Here is a 25,871-nt window from a genome sequence, read left to right on the forward strand (position 1 = left end):
GTTCACCAATATGTTACATATGCAACAATCTAGGGTGCCAAATACTTTTGCGCAGTACTGTGTATATATATACACCAAATTTAACAAATTTATCAGATTTACTCAAATGAATTAATGAACATTAAGGGCAGGAGAAATAATAATAAAAATATATTTAATATTTATAATATATAATATAATATATTTTTAGCAAATGAAAGAGGCATAGTGGGTACTTGGGGCAAAGGCAAAATTGTCAATTGAAATGTATGTATGACAAGTAAGTAATTCATATACTGTTTTTTGAGGCACACAAGATCCAATTATTCAATAATTAATAATTGAATGATAAATCTGAGCTTATGTGATTTCTGCAGCTAAATATTTCATAGTAAGCACACATCATTGACTGTTTAGTGTTTGAGGAATTTGTTACTGCAGGTTAACCTGTTGTTTACTTTCAGGTCCAAAAGGACAGGTTTTTCACAGGGGGAGAAACAGGGAGGAACAAACAATCCTGCCATGAGCCCTGTGAATTCAGCCTTCTTTATAAATGGCACTGTTACTAATATTCTGCGTCCTGACTTCTTTTATGTTAATGGTTTTGCCGGTATTCCCCATGCAAAATACTATTATATCTTCTTGTGCTTTGTTTATGTTGTGACTCTAGTGGGAAACACTTTTGTCATGTTTGTGATTTACACTGACCAGTGTCTCCACAGTCCAAAATACGTTGCAGTTTTTAATTTGGCTCTGTCTGATATATGTGGAAGCACGGCTGTCGTCCCACAGATGATTGACACCTTCCTGTTTAAATCACATTTAATCTCCTTTGAGGCCTGCTTGACTAATATGTTCTTTGTTTTTTGGTTTCTCCATATGCAGTCTTTCACTATAACTCTTCTGTCCTATGATAGATTTGTTGCTATATGCTTGCCACTGAGATACAATGAGATTGTGACAAATAAATCAATGTTGGTGATCTCAGCCATATTGTGGACATTTGCAGGTGCGGCCATTCTCCTTGCTGTGGGTTTTCTCACCACACTGTCATTCTGCGACTCCAATGTGATAGAAAGCTATTTCTGTGATCATGGACCCGTTGCACGTTTGGCGTGCAATGATAACACAATAAGTACTATAATTAATTTAATAAATCCTGTTTATATTCTCTGGTTTCCTGTATGTTTTATCACAGGCACATACATTTGTATAACCAGAGCGTTATTAAAAATCGCAGCCTCAGAGCGCCTCAAAGCCATGAAAACCTGCACCTCTCATTTGATCTTGGTGAGCGTGTTTTATCTTCCTTTATGCTTCTCCTTTGCAATGGCCTCTGTCATTCACCAGAACGCCAGGATTATTAACATTTCTCTGTCGACTGTCTTGCCGCCTATGCTGAATCCAATCATCTACTCACTGAAGACAGAAGAATTCAGAGAATCCATTAAAAAGCTGTACAGAAGAAACAAGATACACTTCACTGTAAGGAATAAATGAATAAATGTTTTATCACAAATAACTGGCAAGTTTGATGATGTTAATGTTTTTGGGCCCACTCCACTGTAAACAATAAGAGCAATTCACAGATTTAATCCAATGGATGGGAAACAAACAAATTCTGACTGTAATTAGTACAGTTTTTTCATTAAAATATACAAAACATGTTAGAGGCACAATTTTTCAAGAGCAGTTCATTAAAAACATCTTTTGATATCACCCTGAGGATGTTAACTCCTCAGGCTACTGATCCTCAGTTCTCTTTCCAGATGTCTGCAGGTTCTGCTGGTTTTCCTTTCCACCTTAAAATACAGAACCAGAACCAGTTTCGTACTACAAACAAACAACTGAGTGACAGATTCTGTCACTTTTTGTCTTTTTGGCCATTTCTATTATTTCCTCCGATTTTAGTGCTTTCTGTGATATGAAAGAAATTGGGGATGCCAACTATAAACCTTCATGCAGCTTGCAGTGTTATTTACACAATATACAGTCACTGAGCACTATTAGGTATTTGTTAAACTTATTGTTTATACTTAAGTCTTCTGCTGCTGTAGTCTATGCACTTTAATAAATTAAAGATCTATCTGCGTTGTGTGTTCAGATGCTCTTCTGCATACCACTGTTGTAATGTGTGGTTATATGCGTGACTGTCACCTTCCTGTCAGCTTTGACCAGTCTGGCCCTTCTCCTCTGACCTCTCTCATTAACAAGGCATTTCTGCCCACAGAACTGCTGTTCAGTTGATGTTTTTTGCACCATTCTCTTTAAATTCTAGAAAATGCATGAAAATCCCAGGATAATTATTATTTTTTTTAATATTAACATTTATATTTCACCAATATAACGGTTACATAATTGTTGGCATCCCTAGTTTAGTACTTGGGGCATCCGCCTCTGGCATAGATAACATCATGGAGTTTTTTCCTGTAATGCTTGACAAGGTTAAGGAACATACTTAGAGGGATTTTGGATCATACATCCATGCAGTAATTACAACAACCTTCAAATTTTTTTGTTTGCGTTATCGACTGCCCAGCCAGATCCAATCGAAAACCTGTGGATCCAGTGCCCGAGTTAGCCACTGCATAACTTTGATTTTGTCAAGGAGCCATTTATGTGTGGATTTTGAGGTATGCTTTGGGTCATTGTCTTGCAAAATTACCTGGAATCCGTTATACCGTTAATTCCAGTTGACCACTGGAATTAAAACAGCCCCAAAACATTACTGACTATCAAATTTCAATGTGGATATGATACACATTTAAACACAGATACCAACGCCGTATCAGACCAAAATCTTCAATTTGATCTCATCTGACCACAGCACCTTTGCTCATGCATATTCTAATTGACCAAATGAGACCAAATGCACAAAAATTGAATGTTTTGCTCATATACAGAATCGGCATGTTTGACATTAAAGCAAATATATTTTACAGCTCTCCAACTGCCACTGTCTGAGCTAATTAATGCCTCGTTCCGATGCCATGGCAGAGCCAGGCCTAACTCACGTGGCAATGTTTACCTTTCCCTAATGAAGCCCGGCAGTAGCAAGGAAGATTGAAACAATTGAGGACAGTGTGTGCTCTTGCCACACTGTCGACGAAGATGCATCTGCAGAAGTCATTCATTTCATATCCCAAAATGTAACACTTACTAAACTAAACTGTTGCCGTGGAAATGATGATTGACTTTACTAGCAAGATTGGTTTTGAAACGGGTGAGATATTGAGGTATTGAGGTTCAATTTGCGCATTTCTGAATGGAGAATGGAGACCAATGCAAATATATAGGGAGCGCTACAGCACTGGGTCTAGCTAAATCGGCAGCTGATCTGCAAAAGTCACAATTGTGGTCAGTTATATTTCTGAATGTTTTCACATAATTCTAGGCATTTTTTACATTTTCCCAAATACATTTTATGCACATAACTTCCAAAGATAATTTGCCCTGACCAGCTTACTAATAACATTGGTCACATGGTTTGACAACCATTTACATGCAGAACAGATACCACAGGATAGGTCCCTGAATCATTAATTCATTTTTTATTAAAATTCTGTTACACTGGTAAAAAAAAAAGAAGGGGGCCATTAGACCCAATTTTGTGACTCCAAGGCAAACAGGGTGCGGAGGCAGGGCTTGGGAATGTCAAAAATGTGTCACGTGCACTACGGCACCACCAGGTTTTCAAAACACACCATCATTGAAACAATCTAAGCGTTCAGAGATCCAAACAAGCCAACCAAGATTGGTGATTCCACGAAATATCTATAGCTCACTCATAGTTATTAAACAAATAATCCAAAACCTGCAGTGCTTGAACCCCTAAATAAATAAATAAATAACGATCCCAAACAAGGAACACCTAATCAATCCTTATCATTGCGTCATGTAGTATTAATTATACATGAGCATTTCTTTTGTGGCTTGTTCCCTTGGTGTAACACTTCCCTGTGTCAACACTAGATATAAAAACAACAGTGAACGCTTTGACTCACCACATGCTTGTACAGCTAATCTATTATCAAGTTCTACTTAATAGAAACATTTAAAGACATTTGACTTCCGAACACCAGAGAAAAGAGTACTACTGTATGAGAGATAAATAAATTGACAACATATGGTCTGCCAAAGTTTGCTGAGTTATTGGTAAGTATTAGGCACACTTTAATTCACCTTCATTTATTTTCAGTTTTCTGCTTGGCTTGAACTGCATAGAAATTATTATAATTGAAAATTGAATCTAAAGTAATTTAAATGTGTCTTACATAAGTAACAATTCTCTTTCAGAAGAATAATGCTTACACAGAACCAAATACAATCAGTAAGTACTTTATTATGTACACCTGTACACCAGCCCAGTCATGCAAATATCTAATCAGCCAATCATGTAGCATAAATGCATGCAGACATGGTCAAGTGGTTCAGTTGTTGTTTAGACCAAACAGAATGGGAAAGATATGTGATCTACTGTAAGTGACTTACACTGTGGAATGATCGTTGGTGCTAGACAGTGTGGTTTGAGTATCTCATCAGCAGCAGAAGACCTATAATTAGAAATACAGTAAGTCTAATAAGTACATAATTAAGTGGTTTCTCTGCATACAATATCTATAGATTATCTTCATCATTGAATACTGAAAGCTCCAGTACTTTATTGTTATCACATAACATGATTCTTAGGTGCTCTGCAGGGCTGTGCTGCAGAGACCCTGTGAGGGTCAGATGTTCAAAGGCAAGGGCACACCAAGCAGGTAAAGCTGATTTAGGACACCCCCTTATTGCACAGAATATCATTTACCCAAATGAATTAATGAAAATGAATGAGAGGAAGAATAATATAATTAATAACTACACTATATTAACTACGCTAGTATACTGGAATTAAAAACAAGAATTTGTATTTTTATTCAATCAAAGGGTTACATTGGGCATGGATGTGTCTGGTGTAATGTGTTTTTCAATGTGTTGTATGAAGTAACACAATTATTAATGTGTTCCACAAAATTCTTTGGACATATGCTGAGTTCCAATTTATAAAATGTCTTTCAGTCACTCATTAACAGGTGAACTGAAGCCTTTGTTATTTATTTTTTATTGTTAGATTGTTTATTTGAGACACACATTTGTTTAAAATTGAATAATTAAATAATAGGTGAACCTAACCTTTTCATGTCTTAAAGGATTGTTTTTTCACAGGGTGAGAAACAGTGAGGAGCAAACAAACCTGTGATGAGTCCCCTGAATTCAGTCTTTTTTATAAACGTCACTATGTCCAGTATTGTGCATCCTGACTACTTTTTCATAAGTGGTTTTGCCGGTATTCCCCATACAAAATACTATTATGGGTTCTTATGCTTTGTCTACGCTGTGACTGTAGTGGGAAACATTTTTGTCATGTTTATGATTTACTCTGACCGCTGTCTTCACAGTCCAAAATACATTGCAGTTTTTAATTTGGCTCTGTCTGACTTGTGTGGAAGCACTGCTCTCGTTCCTCAGGTGATTGACACATTCCTATTTAAAGCACATTTAATCTCCTTCCAGGCCTGCTTGACAAATATGTTTTTTGTTTTTTGGTTTCTCCATCTGCAGTCTTTCACTCTAACACTTTTGTCCTATGATCGATGTGTTGCTATATGCTTTCCACTGAGATACAATGAGATTGTGACTAAGAAATCAATGTTGGTGATCACAGCCGTATTATGGATCATTGGAGCACTGGCCATTCTACTTGCTCTGAGTTTTATCACCAAACTGTCATTCTGCAAATCCACTGTGATAAACAGTTATTTCTGTGATCATGGACCTTTACATCGTTTGGCATGCAATGACAACACTCCAAGTATTATGATGAATTGGACATGTCCTGTTGTGATTCTCTGGCTTCCTGTACTTTTTATCATGGGCACATACATTTGCATAGCCAGAGCATTATTAAAAATTGCGGCAGCCTCAGAGCGTTTCAAAGCCATGCAAACCTGCACCTCTCATTTGATCTTGGTGAGCGTGTTTTATTTTCCTTTATGCTTCACCTTTTTACTGGGCTCCTCCATCCACCAGAACGCCAGGATCCTTAACATGTTATTGGCAAATGCCTTGCCGCCTATGCTGAATCCAATCATTTACTCACTGAAGACAGAAGAATTCAGAGAATCCATTAAAAAGCTGTACAGAAGAAAGAAGATGCACATCACTATCAGGAAGAAATGAATAAATGTTTTATTCACAAATTTCTGACTAGCAAGTTTGGTTGTGTTTTAAATTGGATGTTCTGGACACAGTCATAGATATGAAAAATCTCAAGACTTGCATTTCAATATGTACAGTTATAGTGGCTTTTTCATAAAGAAGGTGAAATATACAAAACAGGTTTGAGGCACTTTTTAAAAAGCAGTTCATGAGCCCTCAATAAATATAGCTTTGAATAGTGAATACACATTTGACGGCATATTTACTGATCTAAGTTATTATAAACTTTACATGTTGGTATCAAGTCAAGACATTCACATACGCATCAAGATTCATAATGACTGGACAGGGATAAGCATGCCAAATGGCTGCTCATAGGGGATTGGCTGATGGTGGCCTTGTTTTTTAATATAACTTTTGATCTATGAAGTCTGTTGGAGACTTGGACGGTATTGATGATACCAAATTTCTAATTTCTAATGTTTGAAGAGTTATAAGCATTTAAACTTATTTGCTTCTTATAGTGCCACCTATTGGCCGAAAGGCACCAATGGGCTAAATATGCGTACCGAGTTTGGTGACATAGAAATCATGAATTACAGCTGTTTTACAAAACATTTCCAGGCCTAACATGTCACGGATGAACGGTTTGTTACATCAAAAGCAAAAGACATAACTTTTATTTGGGTTACTCCTAGCATACTCTATGTCAGATTTGCTGAAGATTAGATTAAATTTGTAGAAGAAGAAGCAAAAAATGTGTTTTAGAAAAAAATCTAAACGCTCGAAAAATTTGGCAGATGCTAAATAAATTGGGAATATACAGCACATATAGGGAAAATTCTGGGATTTTGATTCTAGACCAAATGGTTCAGGAGTTATGGGCTAAAACGTAAATGACTGCATGGCAGCAGCAATATGGGGCTGATTGGCATCATTGTGATATCCTGATTAGCTGTGGAGTAACTGCACCTACCTGCCAAGCTTTTGCTGCCCATTCAGTTTTAGCAAGGACAATGATAACAAATTATTAGCATGTTTTGTGAAAAGCCATGCTTACTCCAAATTCATTTTATCATCATTCAACCATTTTTTTTACATAAGTACAAGAAAAATGATGTCGATATAAAGGTATTTGTACTCAGGTATAATTTTGTGAAAATCTGTACATTTTTCAAGGTGTGCAAGCATTTTAAGTGTTTTCCAAAAAAATTCTCAAAATGGCGGAAAATGCAATACGGCAGGAATAGTTCCTTGAGAAAAATGTGGTCCTTATGAGGAGGGCCCTAACATCCAATTGTGTAACTCTTGGGCAAATGGGGTGCCGGGGATGGGCTTGTGAATATCAAACATTTGTAATGTTCACTACAGCACCATCAGGAGTTCAAACTGCATTAAATTTAAACAGTCCAATAGTTCAGAGATCCAAACAAGCCTATCACGTTTGATGATTCTCGTATATATTAGCTCACCATTATTTAAGATAGACTAAAATCCTGCAGTGATTGAGGTCTTAAATAAATAAATAAACATCCCAAACAACAAACACAAAATCAGTCTTTATAATTGCATCATGTTGCTTTAATTGCGTATGAACTTTTTTTTTTGTGTCCCTTGGTGTTTTGCTCTGCGTCAACACTCCAGCATATAAGAACAACAGTGAACGCTTTGACTCACCACAATCCTTTCCAACTGATCTATAATCAGGTTCAAGGACATTTGTGTTCATGATAAATATTGAAAGACATTTGACTTAGGAACACCAGAAAAAAAGAATAATTCTGTATGAGCGATAGATTAAATTGACAATATATCGTCTGCCAAATTTTGCTGATTTGCTGAGTTATTGGTAAGTATTCGGCACACTGTAATTTATTATTTCATTTATTTACTTCTAAAATCTGGAGCTTTCTGCTTAGCTTGAAGTGAAAATTGAATCTCAGGTAATTTCAAAGTGTCTTAAATAAGTAACACAATTATCTTAAAGAAGAATAATGCTTACACAGAACCAAATACAATCAGTGAGTACTTTATTATGTACACATGTATACCAGCTCCGTAATGCAAATTTCTAGCATGCAGACAAGAGGTGATCATTTAGGCCAAACAGAATTGGAAAGATATGTGATCTTCTGTAAGAGGCTGATGGAATGATTGTTGGTGCCAGCCAAGCAACAATTAATAAAATCTATTTCAGTCACTCATTAACAGGTTGACTGAACCATTATAATTGATGATTTATTGTGTTCATTTGAGAAACACAAGATGATGAATAATGAAATAATATGTTAACCCTTCATTTATTTTCAGGTCTTAAAATACTTTTTTCTGAGGGGTAGGAAACAGTGAGGAGCAAACAAAGCTGTGATGAGTCCCCTGAATTCAGTCTTTTTTATAAACATCACAGTATCCAATATTGTGCATCCTGACTACTTTTTCATTAGTGGCTTTGCTGGTATTCCCCACACAAACTACTACTATGTCTTCTTGTGCTTTGTTTATGCTGTGACTGTAGTGGGAAACATTTTTGTCATGTTTGTGATTTACACTGACCAGAGTCTTCACAGTCCAAAATACATTGCAGTTTTTAATTTGGCCGTGTCTGACTTGTGTGGAAGCACTGCTCTCGTTCCTCAGGTGATTGACACATTCCTATTTAAATCACATTTAATCTCTTTTGAGGACTGCTTGACTAATATGTTTTTTGTTTTTTGGTTCATCCATCTGCAGTCTTTCACTCTAACACTGCTGTCCTATGATCGATGTGTTGCTATATGCTTTCCACTGAGATACAATGAGATTGTGACAAATAAGTCAATGTTGGTCATCACAGTGGCATTATGGATCATTGGAGCACTGGCCATTCTAATAGCTGTGAGTTTTATCACCAAACTGTCATTTTGCAAATCCGCTGTGATAAACAGTTATTTCTGTGATCATGGACCCTTATACCGTTTGGCGTGCAATGACAACACTCCAAGTTCCGTGATTGATTGGATAAATCCTGTTCTGATTCTCTGGCTTCCTGTACTTTTCATCATCAGCACATATATTTGCATAACCAGAGCCTTATTGAAAATTGCAGCAGCCTCAGAGCGCCTCAAAGCCATGAAAACCTGCACCTCTCATTTGATCTTGGTGAGCGTGTTTTATTTTCCTTTATGCTTCACCTTTGTACTGGGCTCCTCCATCCACCAGAACGCTAGGATTATTAACATGTCACTGGCGAATGCCTTGCCGCCTATGCTGAATCCAATCATTTACTCTCTTAAAACAGAAGAATTCAGAGAATCCATTAAAAAGCTGTACAGAAGAAAGAAGACGCACATCACTGTAAGGAATAAATGAATATGTTTTATTTACAAATGACTGATGAGCTAGTTTGACTGTGTTTTATAATTCATAACACTCCGATCAACTGAGAACTGTAAGACAATTAGCAATTTCAATCAAATCAATTGAAAGTTCTGGACACAGTGATATATATAAAAAATCTGAAGACTTGAAATTCAATATGTACAGTTATAGTGGCTTATTCATAAAAAGATTATATATACAAAACTGGTTCGAATAACTTTTTAAAGAGCAGTTCATGAGCCTTAAATAAATATTGCTGTAAATAATGAATATACATTTGACTCCATATTTACTGATCCAAGTTATAAGATTTTTCATTAACCATCGTCAAAGATAAACTCATTGAGATCCTGCATTATTGCAATTGCTGCTATAGCACCACCTAATGGTTTACTGATACCAAATTTTACATGGTGGTATCAAGTCAAGACCTCAACATACCCACCAAGTTTCATAATGACTGGCCATGGTTAAGCCTGTCAAATGGCTGCTCATATGTGATTGGCTGATTGGTTTTTGTGATTAGCGGATGCCGGCCATGTTTTTTTAATATATCTTTTGATCTTTGTAACTCCTGTTGGAGACTTACACAGATATAGATGATACCAAATTTCAACCTCATTGGTGAAATGGTAGAAGAGTTATAGGCATTTAAACTTATTTGCTTCTTATGGCGCCACCTATTGGCTGAGAGGCACCAACATCGACAGGATAGTGGGCTAAATATGTTTGGCAACATAAGAATCATGAGTTACACCTGTTTTAGAAAAAATGGCCAGACCCAACAATTAATTGACGTCATGGACAAACGGTTTGTAACATCAAAAACAAAAGTCATAACTTATATTGGGGTTACTCCCAGCATACGCTCTGTCAGATTTGCTGAAGATTAGATTAAATTTGTGGAAGAAGCAAAAAATGTGGGGGTTTTTTAATGTAAAGGCTGGAAAAATTTGGCAGATGCTAAATAAATTGGGATTATACAGTACATTTGGGAGAAATTGGGGGATTTTGATTCTAGACCAAATGGTTCAGGAGTTATGGGCTAAAACGTAAATGACTGCGTGGCAGCAGCAACATGCTGCTGATTGGCATCCTTGCGATATATTTGATTAGCTGTGGAGTAACTGCACCTACCCGCTACGCTTTTGCTGCCCATTCAGTTTTAGCAAGGACAACTATTAAGAATTATTAGCATTTTTGGCGAAAAAGCCATGCTCACTCCAAATAAATTTTATCATCATCATTCACCAATTTATTTACATAACTACAAGAAACATTTTGTCTGTACGAAGGTATTTGTACTCAGGTACAATTTTGTGAAAATCTGTACATTTTTCTAGGTTTGTAAGCATTTTAAGTGTTTTCCAAAAAATAAATCAAAATGGTGGAAAATCCAATATGGCAGGAATAGTTCCTTGAGAAAAATGTGGTCCTTATGAGGAGGGCCCTTACACCCAATTGTGTAACTCTTGGGCAAATGGGGTGCCAGGGATGGGCTTGTGAATATCAAACATTTGTAATGTTCACTCCAGCACCGCCAGGTGTTCAAACTGCATTATAATTGCAACAATCCCAAGAGTTCAGAGATCCAAACGAACCTATCACGTTTCATGATTCTCTGACATATCAGCTCGCCAATTTTTGAGATAGGCGAGAATCCTGCAGTGATTGAGCCCTTAAATAAATAAATGAACATCCCAAACAAGGAACACAAAATCGGTCTTTATAATTGCATCATGTTGCTTTAATTGCACATGACCACATTTTTTTGTGTCCCTTGGTGTTTTGCTCTGGGTCAACACTCCGGGATATAAGAAGGACAGTGAACACTTTGACTCACCACAATCCTTTCCAACTGATCTATCATCAGGTTCAAGGACATACATGTACATGATCAATATTGAAAGACATTTGACTTAGAAACACCAGAAAAAAAGAGTTCTTCTGTATGAGCGATAGATAAATTGATAACATATAGTCTACCAAATTTTGCTGAAAGTTATTGGTAAGTATTAGGCACACACATTTATTGTTTAATTAATTATTTTCTAAAATCTACAGATTTCTGCTTAGCTTGAAGTGCATGGGAATTATTGTAATTGAAAATTGAATCTAAAGTACTTTTAATGTGTCATAAATAAGTAACGCAAGTATCTTTAAGAAGAATAATGCTTAGACACAACCAAATACAATCAGTGAGTACTTTATTATGTACACCTGAACACCAGCTCATGCAAATATCTAGCATGCAGACTAGAGGTTCAGTTGTTGTTTAGACCAAACAGAATGGGAAAGATGTGATCTATGGTAAGTGACTGATGGAATGATTGTTGGTGCCAGCCAATTTATAAAATGTCTTTCAGTCACTTATTAACAGGTTGACTGAACCCTTAGAAATTATTTCTTTTATTATTTATTATTTATTTTGCTTATTTCAGACACACAAGATGATGAATAATGAACTAATAGGTTAATCCATGTTTATTTTCAGGTTTTAAAGGACAGTTTTTTCTGAGGGGTAAGAAACAGTGTGGAGCAAACAAACCTGTGATGAGTCCCCTGAATTCAGTCTTGTTTATAAATGTCACAATTGCCAATATTGTGCATCCTGACTACTTTTCAATAAGTGGCTTTGCTGGTATTCCCCATACAAAATACTATTATGGGTTCTTGTGCTTTGTTTATGTTGTGACTGTAGTGGGAAACATTTTTGTCATGTTTGTGATTTACACTGACCACTGTCTTCACAGTCCAAAATACATTGCAGTTTTTAATTTGGCTGTGTCAGACTTGTGTGGAAGCACTGCTCTCGTTCCTCAGTTGATTGCCACCTTCCTATTTAAATCACATTTAATCTCTTTTGAGGGCTGCTTGACTAATATGTTTTTTGTTTTTTGGTTTATCCATCTGCAGTCTTTCACTCTAACACTTCTGTCCTATGATAGATGTGTTGCTATATGCTTTCCACTGAGATACAATGAGATTGTGACTAAGAAATCAATGTTGATGATCACAGCCATGTTATGGATCATTGGGGCACTGGGCATTCTATTAGCTGTGTGTTTTATCACCAAACTGTCATTCTGCAAATCCACTGTGATAAATAGTTATTTCTGTGATCATGGACCCTTACACCGTTTGGCCTGCAATGACAACACTCCAAGTTCCGTGATTAATTGGATAAATCCTGTTGTGATTCTCTGGCTTCCTGTACTTTTTATCATCAGCACATATATTTGCATAACCAGAGCATTATTAAAAATTGCAGCAGCCTCAGAGCGCCTCAAAGCCATGAAAACCTGCACCTCTCATTTGATCTTGGTGAGCGTGTTTTATCTTCCTTTATGCTTCACCTTTGTACTGAGCTCCTCCATCCACCAGAACGCCAGGATTATTAACATGTCACTGGCGAATGCCTTGCCGCCTTTGCTGAATCCAATCATTTACTCTCTGAAGACAGAAGAATTCAAAGAATCCATTAAAAAGCTGTACAGAAGAAAGAAGATACACATCACTGTAAGGAATAAATGAATAAATGTTTAATTCACAAAGGACTGTCTGGCAAGTTTTACTATGTTATATATATTATAACTCTCCAATTAACTGAGAAATATAAGACAATTACCATATTCAATGAAATTAATTGGATGTTCTGAACACCGTGATAGATATGAAAAACCAGAAGACTTTTGTTCAGTTAAAGTGTTTTTTATTTTATAAAAATGATTACATATAGGTTTGAGCTACTGTTTTTCAATAACAGTTCATGAGCCTTAAATAAATAAGCATAACTCCTCAGGCTACTGATCCTCAGTTTTGATTGTAAATGTCTGCAGGGTCTGCTGGTTTTCCTTTCCACCTTAAAATCAGCAGTCAGTGTTGAACTAATAATCCAAATGATGTGATTTACCTGGGTAATCAACTGGTTTACTTGATCTATTACGTGAGTGGTAAAGAAGACGAGCAGATGAACGTGTCTCTCTCAGACCAGAGGTAAAGATCCATGGCTGTCATGGCCCTGAGGTGGTGCAGAATAGTGTTATGATTCATTGCATTCTAAAACAGTAAATTAAAACTCAATTCCTCTCTGGCCATGAAGCTGGAAGGTTTTCAGTGAGTAAAACTACTTCTTAATTTCCAGTTCTTAATTTAACTGACTGATACCTTGGTATCCTGATATCCTAAACCTGAGTTGGCTGACTTTGAATAAAGCCACACAGTAAAATGTTCAGTATAAATTCCACTCTCACATAATGTATAAGAGTCCACTTGGACCAGAGTGTATTCACATACAGTAAACAAAATTTCAGTGGCATTAACCCTGGACAATTTAACTGCACAGAAAATCTCAGCAGATGCTACAGGTAATCTGGACTGGAGTTTTTGATTCCTCACCTCAACAGGAAAGATGAAATGAGGTCAGTCGAGCAACTCTCGTTCTCATTTTAGCAGCCATATTAATGGGGAATTCAAGCCTTTCTTGTAGAAGAGGTGCTGTCCTCCAGATCACTATGAGTTTTCAGCCTGTGTAACATGGTTAGCTCAGCTAGTTCGCTAGTAAGCATGGATCGTGCAGTGAAAGCGAAGGCTGGTAGCAGGTTACCGTGACAACACTCCCCGATGACGTAACCCTCAAATTCAAAAGAACGTTGTTGCCCTTGGCTAGAGGCGAGTTCGTCTTTAGCTGACTGGTAACGCGTTCGTTCAACAAATAATTTGGTACAAGTGAGAGGCCGGGGTTCAAATCCCACCTCGGACTCAGGCAATTTTCTCACCTGTTACACCTGCTCTGCCTGCAGTGAGTGCAGTGATATAGCCCCAAAGGTCTGTGGATACTCCAGGTACCTGCTTTACAAAGACTGTACTACTTACAGTCCATGGGCAAGCACCAGACAATGCCAGTCACAGGTAGCCATCCAAATAGAGATACAGAATACAGATGCAGCGGCTGGGCATTCCTACTTCACTGGAAAGAGGGAGAGTAATGTTACTCATGGGGAAGATAGCCACTAAAAAAAGAACATCTATGTTTATATGCTCAGGTTCCATTACAGCTACAGTTCAAACAGAAAGAACATTCCATTTCATTGGGTCAAATTTAATGGGTCTAACGTAAGTACATTTTGAACAACTGTAATTTCCCAGACTAAACAATACATTTTATATTTTGAGTATAACTTAAAATAATGTATGACAAGGTACATTTTCTATTGGCTGCACTTTAATATCCCAACAACCATCAATGACCACCCCCCACCCCCCCCCCCCCCCAAAAAAGAAGAAAAGTTTCACTTTGATTGGTATTGGAATTGAGGAGTTTAGAGCCATTTAATGTATATTACTGTTACAGTGCTACCTATTAGTGAAACTACATAGAAATTGGCCGGCTGCCCCAGATACCACTATTGTACAGGCTTGCCAAGTTCCGTAATAATCAGATAGACCAGTCAAAGGTTACAGTTTTTTCAGGAAAACACCCACAATAATGAACTGACATGCCATGGAGAAATGATTTGAAGGATCAGAAAAAGTTATAACTTGTTTTGGGGTAATCCCTGGCATGCACTGTTTTTAATTTAGTGAAGATTAGATGAACTTTTTAGACAAAGAAGCAAAAAAATGTGTTTTCTAAAAAATGAAAATGGATGAAAATCAAAATAGCTGCTTATGTTATTACTTGAGGTCAAGTTATTCATTGGACAGAGTAAGATGCCAAAGATATACCCTTTCAAACCTGCATATTTGCTATAGCACCCCCTAAAGGCTGACTGATCCAAAATATCATAGGCCACATTAAGGCTGCAAGATACTCACCAAGTTGTGTGATAAGTTACAGCTATTTTAGTAAAAATGGCCACACCCATAGCAATTGATTGACATGTCATGGATAAATTGTTTGCTGTATCACAAAAAAATAGATAAAAAGCAACTTTACAATAGGCATGCTCTTTATCAATTTTGGTGAAGATTCAATCGATTTTGTAGAAGAAGAATAATATGAGTTTTTCATCTGAAGGGGTAGGATCTACTGATCTAAGTAATACGATTTTTCATTAACCATAGCCAAAGATAAACTCATTGAGATCCTGCATATTTGCAATAGCTGCTATAGTGAGCCCTAATAGATGACTAATACCAAATTGTGAATGGTGGTATCAAGACAAGACATTAACATATCCATTAAGTTTCATGAGGACAGGACATTGCTAAGCCTGTCAAATGACTGCTCATATGTGATTGGCTGATTGGTTTTTAATATAGCTTTTGATCTTTGAAAGCCCTGTTGGAGACTTGCACAGATAGGGTCCTCTTCACACTTTTTCCTGTGTTCAATCTATACTTCATTGTACGTCACTCTGGATAAGTCTGCTAAATTTGCAATGTAATGTAATGTAATATGGATGCTACCAAATTTCAGCCTCATTGGTGAAATGGTTGAAGAGTTATAGACATTTAAACTTATTTGCTTATTTGGATTGTGGGAGAAATATGTGTTCCAAAAAATGGCCACACCCAACAATTAATTGATATTTCATGAACTAACAGTTTATAACATCAAAAAGAAAAGTGATAACCCTTATTTGGGTTATATCCAGCATACTTGATGTCAAATTTGCTGAAGATTACATTAAATTTGTCGAAGAAGAAGCACATTTTTTAATTTTTTCTTTTTTGTCTCAGTTCAACATTATTTGTGATAGGTGAGAATCCTTAATTAAGTAAATAAATAAATAAACATCCCAAACAATTAACACAAAATCAGTCTTTATAATTGCATCATGTTGCTTTAAGGTCACATGAGCACATTTGTTGTGTCCCTTGGTGTAATGCTCTGCGACAACAGTCCGGGATATAAGAACTACAGTGAATACTTTGACTCCACACAATCTTTTCCAACTGATCTATCATCAAGTTCAAGGACTTATCTCATCTACGAAAATATCAATATTGAAAGACATCGTTATTTATATATATAAAAAAAAATATAGAAAAAATTATATTGTTAATGACAAAAAATATTTGGTCTATGCAACTTGCCTAGTTATTGGTAAGTATTAGGCACACCTTCATTTATTCCTTCTTTTATATATTTCAAAGAGTGGCAATTTTCTGCTTAGCTTGACGTGCATACCAATTATTCTACTTGAATTTATAATAATTTCATTGTGTTTACAAAAATAAAATACATGAACCTTTAAGAGGAATAATACTTGTTCAGAAGACCTGACATATTTTTCAAACCTTTCACTTTCAAAATTTCTGAGGTAAAAAGTGTAAAATGTCAAATATTTCTGTGCATTTACTATATAATGGGCCTCATGCAATAACAACTTGTTCGCACAGATTTGTTCTTCAATTGCTTTAAATAAGTGATTTAAGACAACTTTTATCTTATTTAGAATTTTTGCTTAGGTAGGAATGACATTTACGAGAGGTCCCGACCTGTCTTCTGAGTCATGTAAACAAGAGCCTTACTGTGAATGTCAGTGCAGCTCACCTAGCAAACACAACTGTTTAGGCGATAAACGAAGAGAGTTTATCAACGGTCCGCCATATTATTTTGTTTTGGGAAAAACAAATGAACCGCACTCTTCCCAATCAGGTATCAGTCATCCCTTGTTCTTGTTAATCCCATTGGCAATCTATCCACAGAACTAATCTACAGTGCTGCACAGTATATACACTGTGTTATAATGGACATCATCATTTAGGACGTTCTCTTAAGTTAGGTTTGTTGAATCCGATGTGGAATCCACTTGTGTAAGCCCTTTGCACCAAAAAAATAAGCTGAATTAATGGAAAGAATATGAAAATGTTCTTGCTTGAGGCCCATTGATTTTGCACATGATTTGGTTTTTGGTCTCATTTTTTTGAGCATTTGACCAGTGTTATTTACTTTTAAACTGTTAGCCTTTCATTTTAAAACTGAAAGGTATTGTTATGTGTCTGCAGGACTGTGCTGCAGAGAGCCTTTTAGGGACACACACCAGCAAGGTTATTTTTTTTCAATAATGAACAATTAAATCTGAGCTTCTGTGCTTTGTGTAATAAAACAAAATCAAAATAACCACACATTGTTAACTTGGTACTGTTTGTGGAGTTAATTGCTGCAGGTTAACCTATTGTCTATTTTCAGGTCCTAAAGGACTGGTTTTCCAGAACGTGAGAAACAGTGAGGAGAAAAAAAACGTGTGATGAGCCCCGTGAATTCTGTCTTTTTTATAAACGCCACTATTGACAATATTGTGCATCCTGACTACTTTTATGTAAGTGGTTTTGCCGGTATTCCCCACACAAAATACTACTATGTATTCTTGTGCTTTGTTTATGCTCTGACTGTACTGGGAAACACCTTTGTCATGTTTGTGATTTACAGTGATCACTGTCTTCACAGTCCAAAATACATTGCAGTTTTTAATTTGGCTCTGTCTGATATATGTGGAAGCACTGCTCTCGTTCCTCAGTTGATTGACACCATCTTCTTTAAATCACATTTAATCTCCTTCCAGGCCTGCTTGACTAATATGTTTTTTGTCTTTTGGTTTATCCATATGCAGTCTTTCACTCTCACTCTTCTGTCCTATGATCGATGTGTTGCGATATGCTTTCCACTGAGATACAATGAGATTGTGACTAAGAAATCAATGTTGGTCATCACAACCGTATTATGGGTCATTGGAGCAGTGGCCATTCTCATAGCTGTGATTTTTATGACCACACTGTCATTCTGCAAATCCACTGTGATAAATAACTATTTCTGTGATCATGGAACTGTCGCACGTTTGGCCTGCAATGACAACACTCCAAGTACTGTGATGGACTGGACACATCCTATTATGATTCTCTGGCTACCAGCACTTTTTATCACAGGTACATACATTTGCATAACCAGAGCATTATTAAAAATTGCAGCAGCCTCAGAGCGTTTCAAAGCCATGCAAACCTGCACGTCTCATTTGATCTTGGTGAGCGTGTTTTATTTTCCTTTATGCTTATGCTTTGCACTGGGCTCCGCCATGCCCCCGAACGCCACAATTATCAACATGTCTCTGGGGACTGTCTTGCCGCCTATGCTGAATCCAATCATTTACTCACTGAAGACAGATGAATTCAGAGAATCCATTAAAAAGCTGTACAGAAGAAAGAACATACGCATCAATGTAAGTAATAAATGAGTAAATGTTTTAATCACAAATGACAGACTGGCAAGTTTGATAATGTTATTTTTTCAACCCTCCACTCAACTGTGCAATATAAGAGCAATGTGTGCTTAATTCAATGAATGGGTGATATACAGTGAGACATTTAAAAATTAAGTTAACCAGAGCCCTGCTACAGAATGTACAGAATGTTAGCCATTACAATTACAGATTTATTTATAGCAAGTCCAAACTCTGGAATTACGCATGTCTGTATATTCATTCTGCTATGCGAACACAGCGATGACACATTATACAGTCGCCTGAATATGACACATTATACATTGTTGGAAAGGATAGGATACCCCGTACAAGAAGCGTACCATGTTTTCTATTAGTTCAGTATTGACCTAGCAATGCATATACGCAACTATAACCAGTAGTTCAATATATTATTTACTAAGATATAGTCCTGGAAAAACCATAGTTCTCGAAAATGGCTGTACGGAATACAAAATAAACTTCAAGTCAGACAACAGTCATAGCTTCATAACCAAGTGGGATATTTGGTTCCATAAATACAGTACTGTGCAGAAGTCTTAGGCACCCTAGACTTTCTTATATATATGTTTCTTTTTTTGTGATTTTTGACATTTGAGATTTCCAAATATTCATTTTCCAAAAGATTTAATTTTACAGAGACATTTTTGTATTTAATTTTAAAATGTAACATATTACTGTAAGCAATTGATTACTTTTTACATAAAAACTTGATCAAGGCTGTCTGATATCAGAAGCAAGGAGCCAACCAAAGTCTGCAGAAGAACTGTGGCAAGTTCTCCAACATGCTTGGAACAACCTCCCTGCTGGTTGTCTTATAGAACTGCAGGACAGCATTGGCTATCTCTGAGAAGTGATACAGTTTTAACACCAAAGGGTGGTCACCAAAAATATAGATTTGATTCAGTTTTTAACTATTCTGCCAAATTACTAAAATGTAATGTAAAATGTATAGTACGTCTATTTAGGACCTTTCATTGAATTATTTTTTAAAGAATCTACAGAATGTACAGAATGTTATACAGGTGCCTAAGACTTTTGCACATTACTGTATGTCTGTATCGAATAATTAGCTAAATAAACTTGCATTTTTATCAAACTGGAAATATGTCGGCTGGACGTTGCATATGTTTATTCATGCAACTTCTGGGGAGTTCTATACTGATGGCATTCTACTGCACACATACAGCAGTCAGGACTTGTGCCCATTTTATCTGCGCTAAATTTACCCTCATGACACATTTCTCAGCACAGTATTTCAACCTAACACATGAGTACATAAAGCTGAAATAATATATCATGTAGCAGCCCCAGCTGTGTGAGAGAGAGGCTCCAGAAAGATACAATAAATAATTAAACCTGCAAGCAGGGTTGAGGCGACCAAGCAGTCCAGCAGGGCAGGGTCGCCATGACAACTGGATCAGATAATGTTAAAAGTCTGGCTGTGAGCCCTGATAGCAAGTTTTATGTCAATTGACCAAAGACTGGGTGTAACTGAGATATGAGCTCACGTCCTGTTTAGGTCATTTGCCTTTGATTTGGCTGTAATGGATGAATATTTTGAATGAAAATCAAAAATGCATCTGAAAACTTTTGTGAAACTTGGTCCAAAGATCATCCATGCCTAATCTCATCTTTGGGATGTCCCGAAGTATCACCTCGCACAAGAATTTCAGGTAAAGACATCAACACTTATGAGGCAAAAAGTTGTTTTTGCTTATTGCAACGCCCCTTAGTGGTCAAATGACGCCAACACAACACATCAAAGCGTTGCTGAGATATGCCCTCACCTCCTGTTTGGTGGCTTCACTGCCACTTTCGATTGGCTGTACTGAACAAACAATTGTGAAAATCAATGATCCATCTCATAAATTTTGTTAGGCTTGGTCTGAAGATCATCTGTGCTAAATTTGGGGCAAACTTTGCGGCCTGTGAATATTTTTTAAACCTTTCATTAAAATCCAATATGGCAGCCGCATCAATTAGGTTGATCAAAAAAGTTGTCATGTCTCAGCCTTGGGACTTCTCACAGTATCACCAGACATAATTATTTTTTTAAGCATACAGATCACCAGTAATTAGTCAAAATGCATTTTGCTAATCGCAGTGCCCCCAGTGGTGAAATTACTCACCTTTTTCTGCACGTCCTCAGGAAGGGGTACTATGTACGTAAGTTTGGTGTCAATCCATTAAAGCATTGCTGAAATATGAGCTCACTTCCTGTTGACAGTCCCTCTGTTAACTTTTGAGACTAGGTCTGCCTCACAAAATCTGTGCCAAATTTGGTGAGGATTAGCCAACAATTGTGGCCTGTGAAGCTTTTTATAGCCTATAAACTGGGCTTAAAAATGGCATCCACTGTGGAATACTACTTTTAGACAAGTGGTGGCACCTGGGTGAGACGGGTACGTGGGGGTTGGACCCAAAATGCACGACTCAGAAACAATAATGGAATAAAGTCCCGTCAGGGCCTTATTTGGGACGAATCCCAGGAGCGTAGTCACAACAAGCAAAGTCCATACACGTAGATCCAGCCAAACAAACGATAAACAAACAAACCGCACGGTGCCGAGGGGAGAGGCAAACTCGTAGTCGGTAAACGTGCAGGGAGGTCCGGTAGCAGGAGAGCTGTCAGCGGGGCAGATGTACAGGCGGACGGCAGGCAGAGTTGTAGTCGAGGGCGATGCGGAAGTCGAAACCATAAAACAATCAGCGAGGCAAAAGTACAAAGACGGTAGGCGAGGACGTGGTCAAAAAACAAAACGAAGGTAAACGAAACAGAAGTCAATAAACAATAGTCGGTAAACAGGCTTGGATCTTAACGTGAATCAATCAGAAATAATGCTCAAGAGTTGCGTAGTAAGACTAGAGGCAGACAATTTCGGCAAGAACAGTTGCGCGACTGGGCTATAAATGCGGGTGTAGACAGGTGTAGACAATTAGTTAGAGCGTAGCAAGGAAATGGAAAACAGGTGCGATGGATGACAAGTTTAACAAGGAGATTAGTAATCGTTAGTAATAAACCTATCCTGCCCTAGCATTAGTAAATGACATGCACGAGAAACGTAAGGTAACATGAACACATGATTAGTCTTGTTAGTTTCTACCCAATCCTGATCTAGCGTTAGTCATTTTAGTAAATAGACAAATGGAAACAATTAGGGAGTGAATGACAGAAGGAGCGAGAGAGAAAAGGCGGAACGCAAGGTTTGCGGAAAGACATGTAAAAGTGTATGCATAAACAACGACCAGTTAACGTAACAATAAACATAAATCAAAACATAATACAAAACGAAACTAAGACGATAACCATTCAACATAACAAGGTAATATAATCGTAACGAAACATAACTAGACATGACGAGAAAATAAATCGTAACAAGAAATAAACTAAACAACATGACGAACCTAGACTAACATAATACATGATAAGACACTACGTGACTAAGACAACATGAATAAACATAAAACATGGCGAGACAGACCTGAAACGTGACACTGGGGTCAATATTTTGTCATATGCACTACGGCACCACCAAGTCTTAATCTGCGGCATAATTTTAAACAATCCAAGAGTTCAGAGATCCAAACAAGCCACCAAAGTTTGGTGATTCTCGAAAATATCAGCTCATGCGACTTGAAAAAGAATCCCAAACCTGCACTGCTTGCACCCACAGATACACAAATAAATAAATAAAAATCCCAAACAAGGAGCGCAAAATCATTGCGTCATGTTGCATTAATTATAGATGATCATTTCCGTTGTGTCCTGTTCCCTTGGTGTAATGCTCTGTGTCAACACTCGGGATATAAGAATGAAAGCACATGCTTGACTCATCACAGTCTTTTACAACTCACCTGTCATCGAGTTCAATGACATATATCTACTAAAAGAGAAATATTAAATGACACTGACTTACTAACAACAGACAAATAATTATTCTGTATGAGAGGTGCATTGACAATATATTTTGCCTGTGCAAGTTTGCTGAAAGTCAAGATCGGTAAGTTATAGACATGCCTTAATGTTTTCCTTCATTTATTTATTTCAAAGATTTGGAATTATCTGCTTAATTTAAGTATAACATAGTAATTGTTCTCATTGAAAATTTTATATAAAATAGTTTCAATGTGTCTTGAAAAAGTAATGGAAGTATATTTAAAGAAATAATACTTACACAGAACCACATATATTTCACAGAAAAAAACTTCACCTGACATCTTTTCATTTTCTACTGTAGTTTTCTGAGAGAAAATGTGTAAATGTGACATATTTCTGTGCATACACTACTCATAATTTCATAGCGAAAGTTAGAGTTATACAAAAGTCTTTGATAAAGATGCAATCATATGTAACATGATTCTTATGTGTTCTGCAGAGCTGTGCTACAGAGACCTTTGTATCAAAGTAAGAAGAGGGCTCGCCACTCAGGTAAAACTGATTTAGGACACCCTGTTATTGTACAGAATATAAATTACCAAAATTAATGACTGGAAGAACAGTAAAAAAAAAAATCATATTTCTTTATGAGATCAAAGGGCCACATTTAAGCGAAAGACACAGGCGCTCGGACATCCAGAGAGCCCCCCATCCCCTGGACGTGCCTCGTGTAATATCATTTTCTAACGTGTTACATGTGTATGAAGTTGACAAGATTTTTCATTGAAAGTATGACAGGGTCGAATTCATAAAATTAATGTTTTTCAGTCACTCATTAAAAGTTTGATTGAAGCCTTTTTTGAGACACACAAGAGCGATTTATTCATGAATGAATAAATAAATAATAAATCTGAGCTTCTGTGGTTTCTAGCCTAATGTTGCATGATAACCACACATTGTAGTGTTTGAGGAATTCATTGCTGCAGCTTAACGTTGTCTATTTTCAGGTCCTAAAGGACTGGTTTTTCACAGAGTGAGAAACAGTGAGGAGCAAACAAACCAGCCATGAGCCCCCTGAATTCAGCCTACTTTAAAAACACCACTGTTGACAATATTGTGAAACCTGACTTCTTTTTCATTACTGGTTTTGCTGGTATTCCCCACACAAAATACTACTATGTCTTCTTGTGTTTTGTTTATGCTCTGACTATACTGGGGAACTCTTTTATCATGTTTGTGATTTACATTGACCACTGTCTTCACAGTCCAAAATATATTGCAGTTTTTAATTTGGCTGTAGCCGACTTAGGTGAAAGCACTGCATTCATTCCTCAGATGATTGACACCTTCCTGTTCAAATCACACTTAATCTCCTTTGAGGCCTGCTTGACGAATATGTTTTTTGTTTTTTGGTTTATCCATATGCAGTCTTTCACTCTAACTCTTCTGTCCTATGATCGATGTGTTGCTATATGCTTTCCACTGAGATACAATGAGATTGTGACTAAGAAATCAATGTTGCTCATCACAGCCATATTATGGATTATTGGAGCAGTGACCATTCTTGTAGTTGTGATTTTTTTCACCAGACTGTCATACTGCAAATCCAATGTGATACACAGTTATTTCTGTGATCCTGGACCCTTGCCACAATTAGCGTGCAATGACAACACAAGAAGTATTCGGATTAATTGGATAAATCCTGTTATAATTCTCTGGATTCCAGTACTTTTTATCATCGGCACATACATCTGTATAGCCAGAGCATTATTAAAAATCGCAACAGCCTCTGACCGTTTCAAAGCCATGAAAACCTGCAGCTCTCATTTGATCTTGGTGAGTGTGTTTTATCTTCCTTTGTGCTTCTCCTTTGCACTGTTCTCAATCACTCACCCAAACGCCAGGATCATTAACATGTGTTTGGCGACTGCCCTGCCACCTATGCTGAATCCAATCATCTACTCACTGATGACAGAAGAATTCAGACAATCTATTAAAAAGCTGTACAGACGAAATAAGATACACATTACTGGATGGAATAAATGAATAAATGTTTCATCACAAATGACTGACGAGCAAGTTTGGCGACGCAATTTTTTTCACCCCTCCACTCAACTGATGATAGATAGAAAGAGAAACAGGCTTGGACTCCAATAAAAAGTTACTACATTTATAGTTATAGCGGCTTTTTCATAGAAATGGCGAAATATACAGAAAATGTTTGAGGAACTGTTTTCCAATACCACTTTATAAGCCTTAAATAAATCTGGCTGAGAGTAGTAAGAATAGTAAGAATGGATCTCTGAGAGTAGTAAGAATGGACCTTTGACTGCATATCACCCTGAGGATGATAGTAGTATCAATAAAAGTGAGCTAAGAAAAAAAAACTATGTCTTTATTCATGCAACTTCTGGGGAGTTCTTTACTGATGTGACTGATGTCATTGCAATAATAAGTTATTTCTACTGCACACAAACAGCAGTCAGGACTTGTGCCCATTTTATCAGTGCTAAATTTACCCTCATGACAAATTTCTCAGCGCAGTATTTCAACCCAACACGGGAATACATAAAGCTGAAATAATATATCATGTAGTGGCCCCAGTTACATTACATTATTGGCATTTCACAGACACTCTTATCCAGAGTGACGTACAGTTGATCAGACTAAGCAGGAGACAATACTCCCCTGGAGCAATGCAGGGTTAAGGGCCTTGCTCAAGGGCCCAACGGCTGTGCAGATCTTATCGTGGCTACACCGGGATTAGAACCACAGATCTTGCGTGTCCCAGTCATTTACCTTAACCACTACGCTACAGGCCGCTCCAGTTGTGAGAGAGAGAGGCTCCAGAGAGATTACATTACATTACATTACAGGGCATTCATCAGACACTCTTATCCAGAGTGACATACAATGAAGTGCACATTGAACACAGGAACAATGGTGAAGAGGACCTGGGAGGACAGTATGGTTCTGCGTTCTAGCGTGACCTCACAGATACAATCAGAACCCTTGTACAATACATCAACTTACAAACTAGCATACCACGGGTGGCAGCTAGAATACCCCGAGTACAACAATACAATAGCTAATACAAAACACAACAATATCTATATATAACTATATAAGTGCCATTTTAGTCTATGGCATACGCAAGGCTAATCATGTTGGTGAGGTAGGGAGAGAAAGGTACAGCCTGAAGAGATGAGTCTTCAGTTTGCGTTTGAAAGAGGTCAGAGACGCTGACATCCACA

At 37.1% G+C, this 25,871-nt stretch overlaps 6 protein-coding genes across 6 annotated transcripts; all 6 read left to right on the plus strand.

Moving 5' to 3' along the window:
- The first annotated feature begins 501 nt into the window (after positions 1-501).
- LOC133133402 (olfactory receptor 52E4-like) lies at positions 502-1,479 on the plus strand. The gene has a single exon (XM_061249500.1). It carries the CDS (start codon positions 502-504, stop codon positions 1,477-1,479), a length of 978 nt encoding a protein of 325 aa, XP_061105484.1.
- A 3,738-nt stretch (positions 1,480-5,217) lies between these two features.
- LOC133133404 (olfactory receptor 1E16-like) lies at positions 5,218-6,198 on the plus strand. Its single transcript, XM_061249501.1, has one exon. It carries the CDS (start codon positions 5,218-5,220, stop codon positions 6,196-6,198), a length of 981 nt encoding a protein of 326 aa, XP_061105485.1.
- Positions 6,199-8,544: 2,346 nt separating this feature from the next.
- LOC133133405 (olfactory receptor 1-like) lies at positions 8,545-9,525 on the plus strand. Its single transcript, XM_061249502.1, has one exon. It carries the CDS (start codon positions 8,545-8,547, stop codon positions 9,523-9,525), a length of 981 nt encoding a protein of 326 aa, XP_061105486.1.
- Positions 9,526-12,087: 2,562 nt separating this feature from the next.
- Positions 12,088-13,068, plus strand: LOC133133406 (olfactory receptor 1F1-like). The gene has a single exon (XM_061249503.1). The coding sequence runs from the start codon at positions 12,088-12,090 to the stop codon at positions 13,066-13,068; it is 981 nt and encodes a 326-aa protein (XP_061105487.1).
- Positions 13,069-17,732: 4,664 nt separating this feature from the next.
- On the plus strand, positions 17,733-18,713 carry LOC133133407 (olfactory receptor 1F1-like). The gene has a single exon (XM_061249505.1). The coding sequence runs from the start codon at positions 17,733-17,735 to the stop codon at positions 18,711-18,713; it is 981 nt and encodes a 326-aa protein (XP_061105489.1).
- A 4,969-nt stretch (positions 18,714-23,682) lies between these two features.
- LOC133133408 (olfactory receptor 1F1-like) lies at positions 23,683-24,663 on the plus strand. The gene has a single exon (XM_061249506.1). The coding sequence runs from the start codon at positions 23,683-23,685 to the stop codon at positions 24,661-24,663; it is 981 nt and encodes a 326-aa protein (XP_061105490.1).
- The last annotated feature ends 1,208 nt before the right edge of the window (positions 24,664-25,871 follow it).

This window comes from Conger conger, chromosome 7 (assembly GCF_963514075.1).
Source record: "Conger conger chromosome 7, fConCon1.1, whole genome shotgun sequence".
NCBI lineage: Eukaryota > Metazoa > Chordata > Actinopteri > Anguilliformes > Congridae > Conger > Conger conger.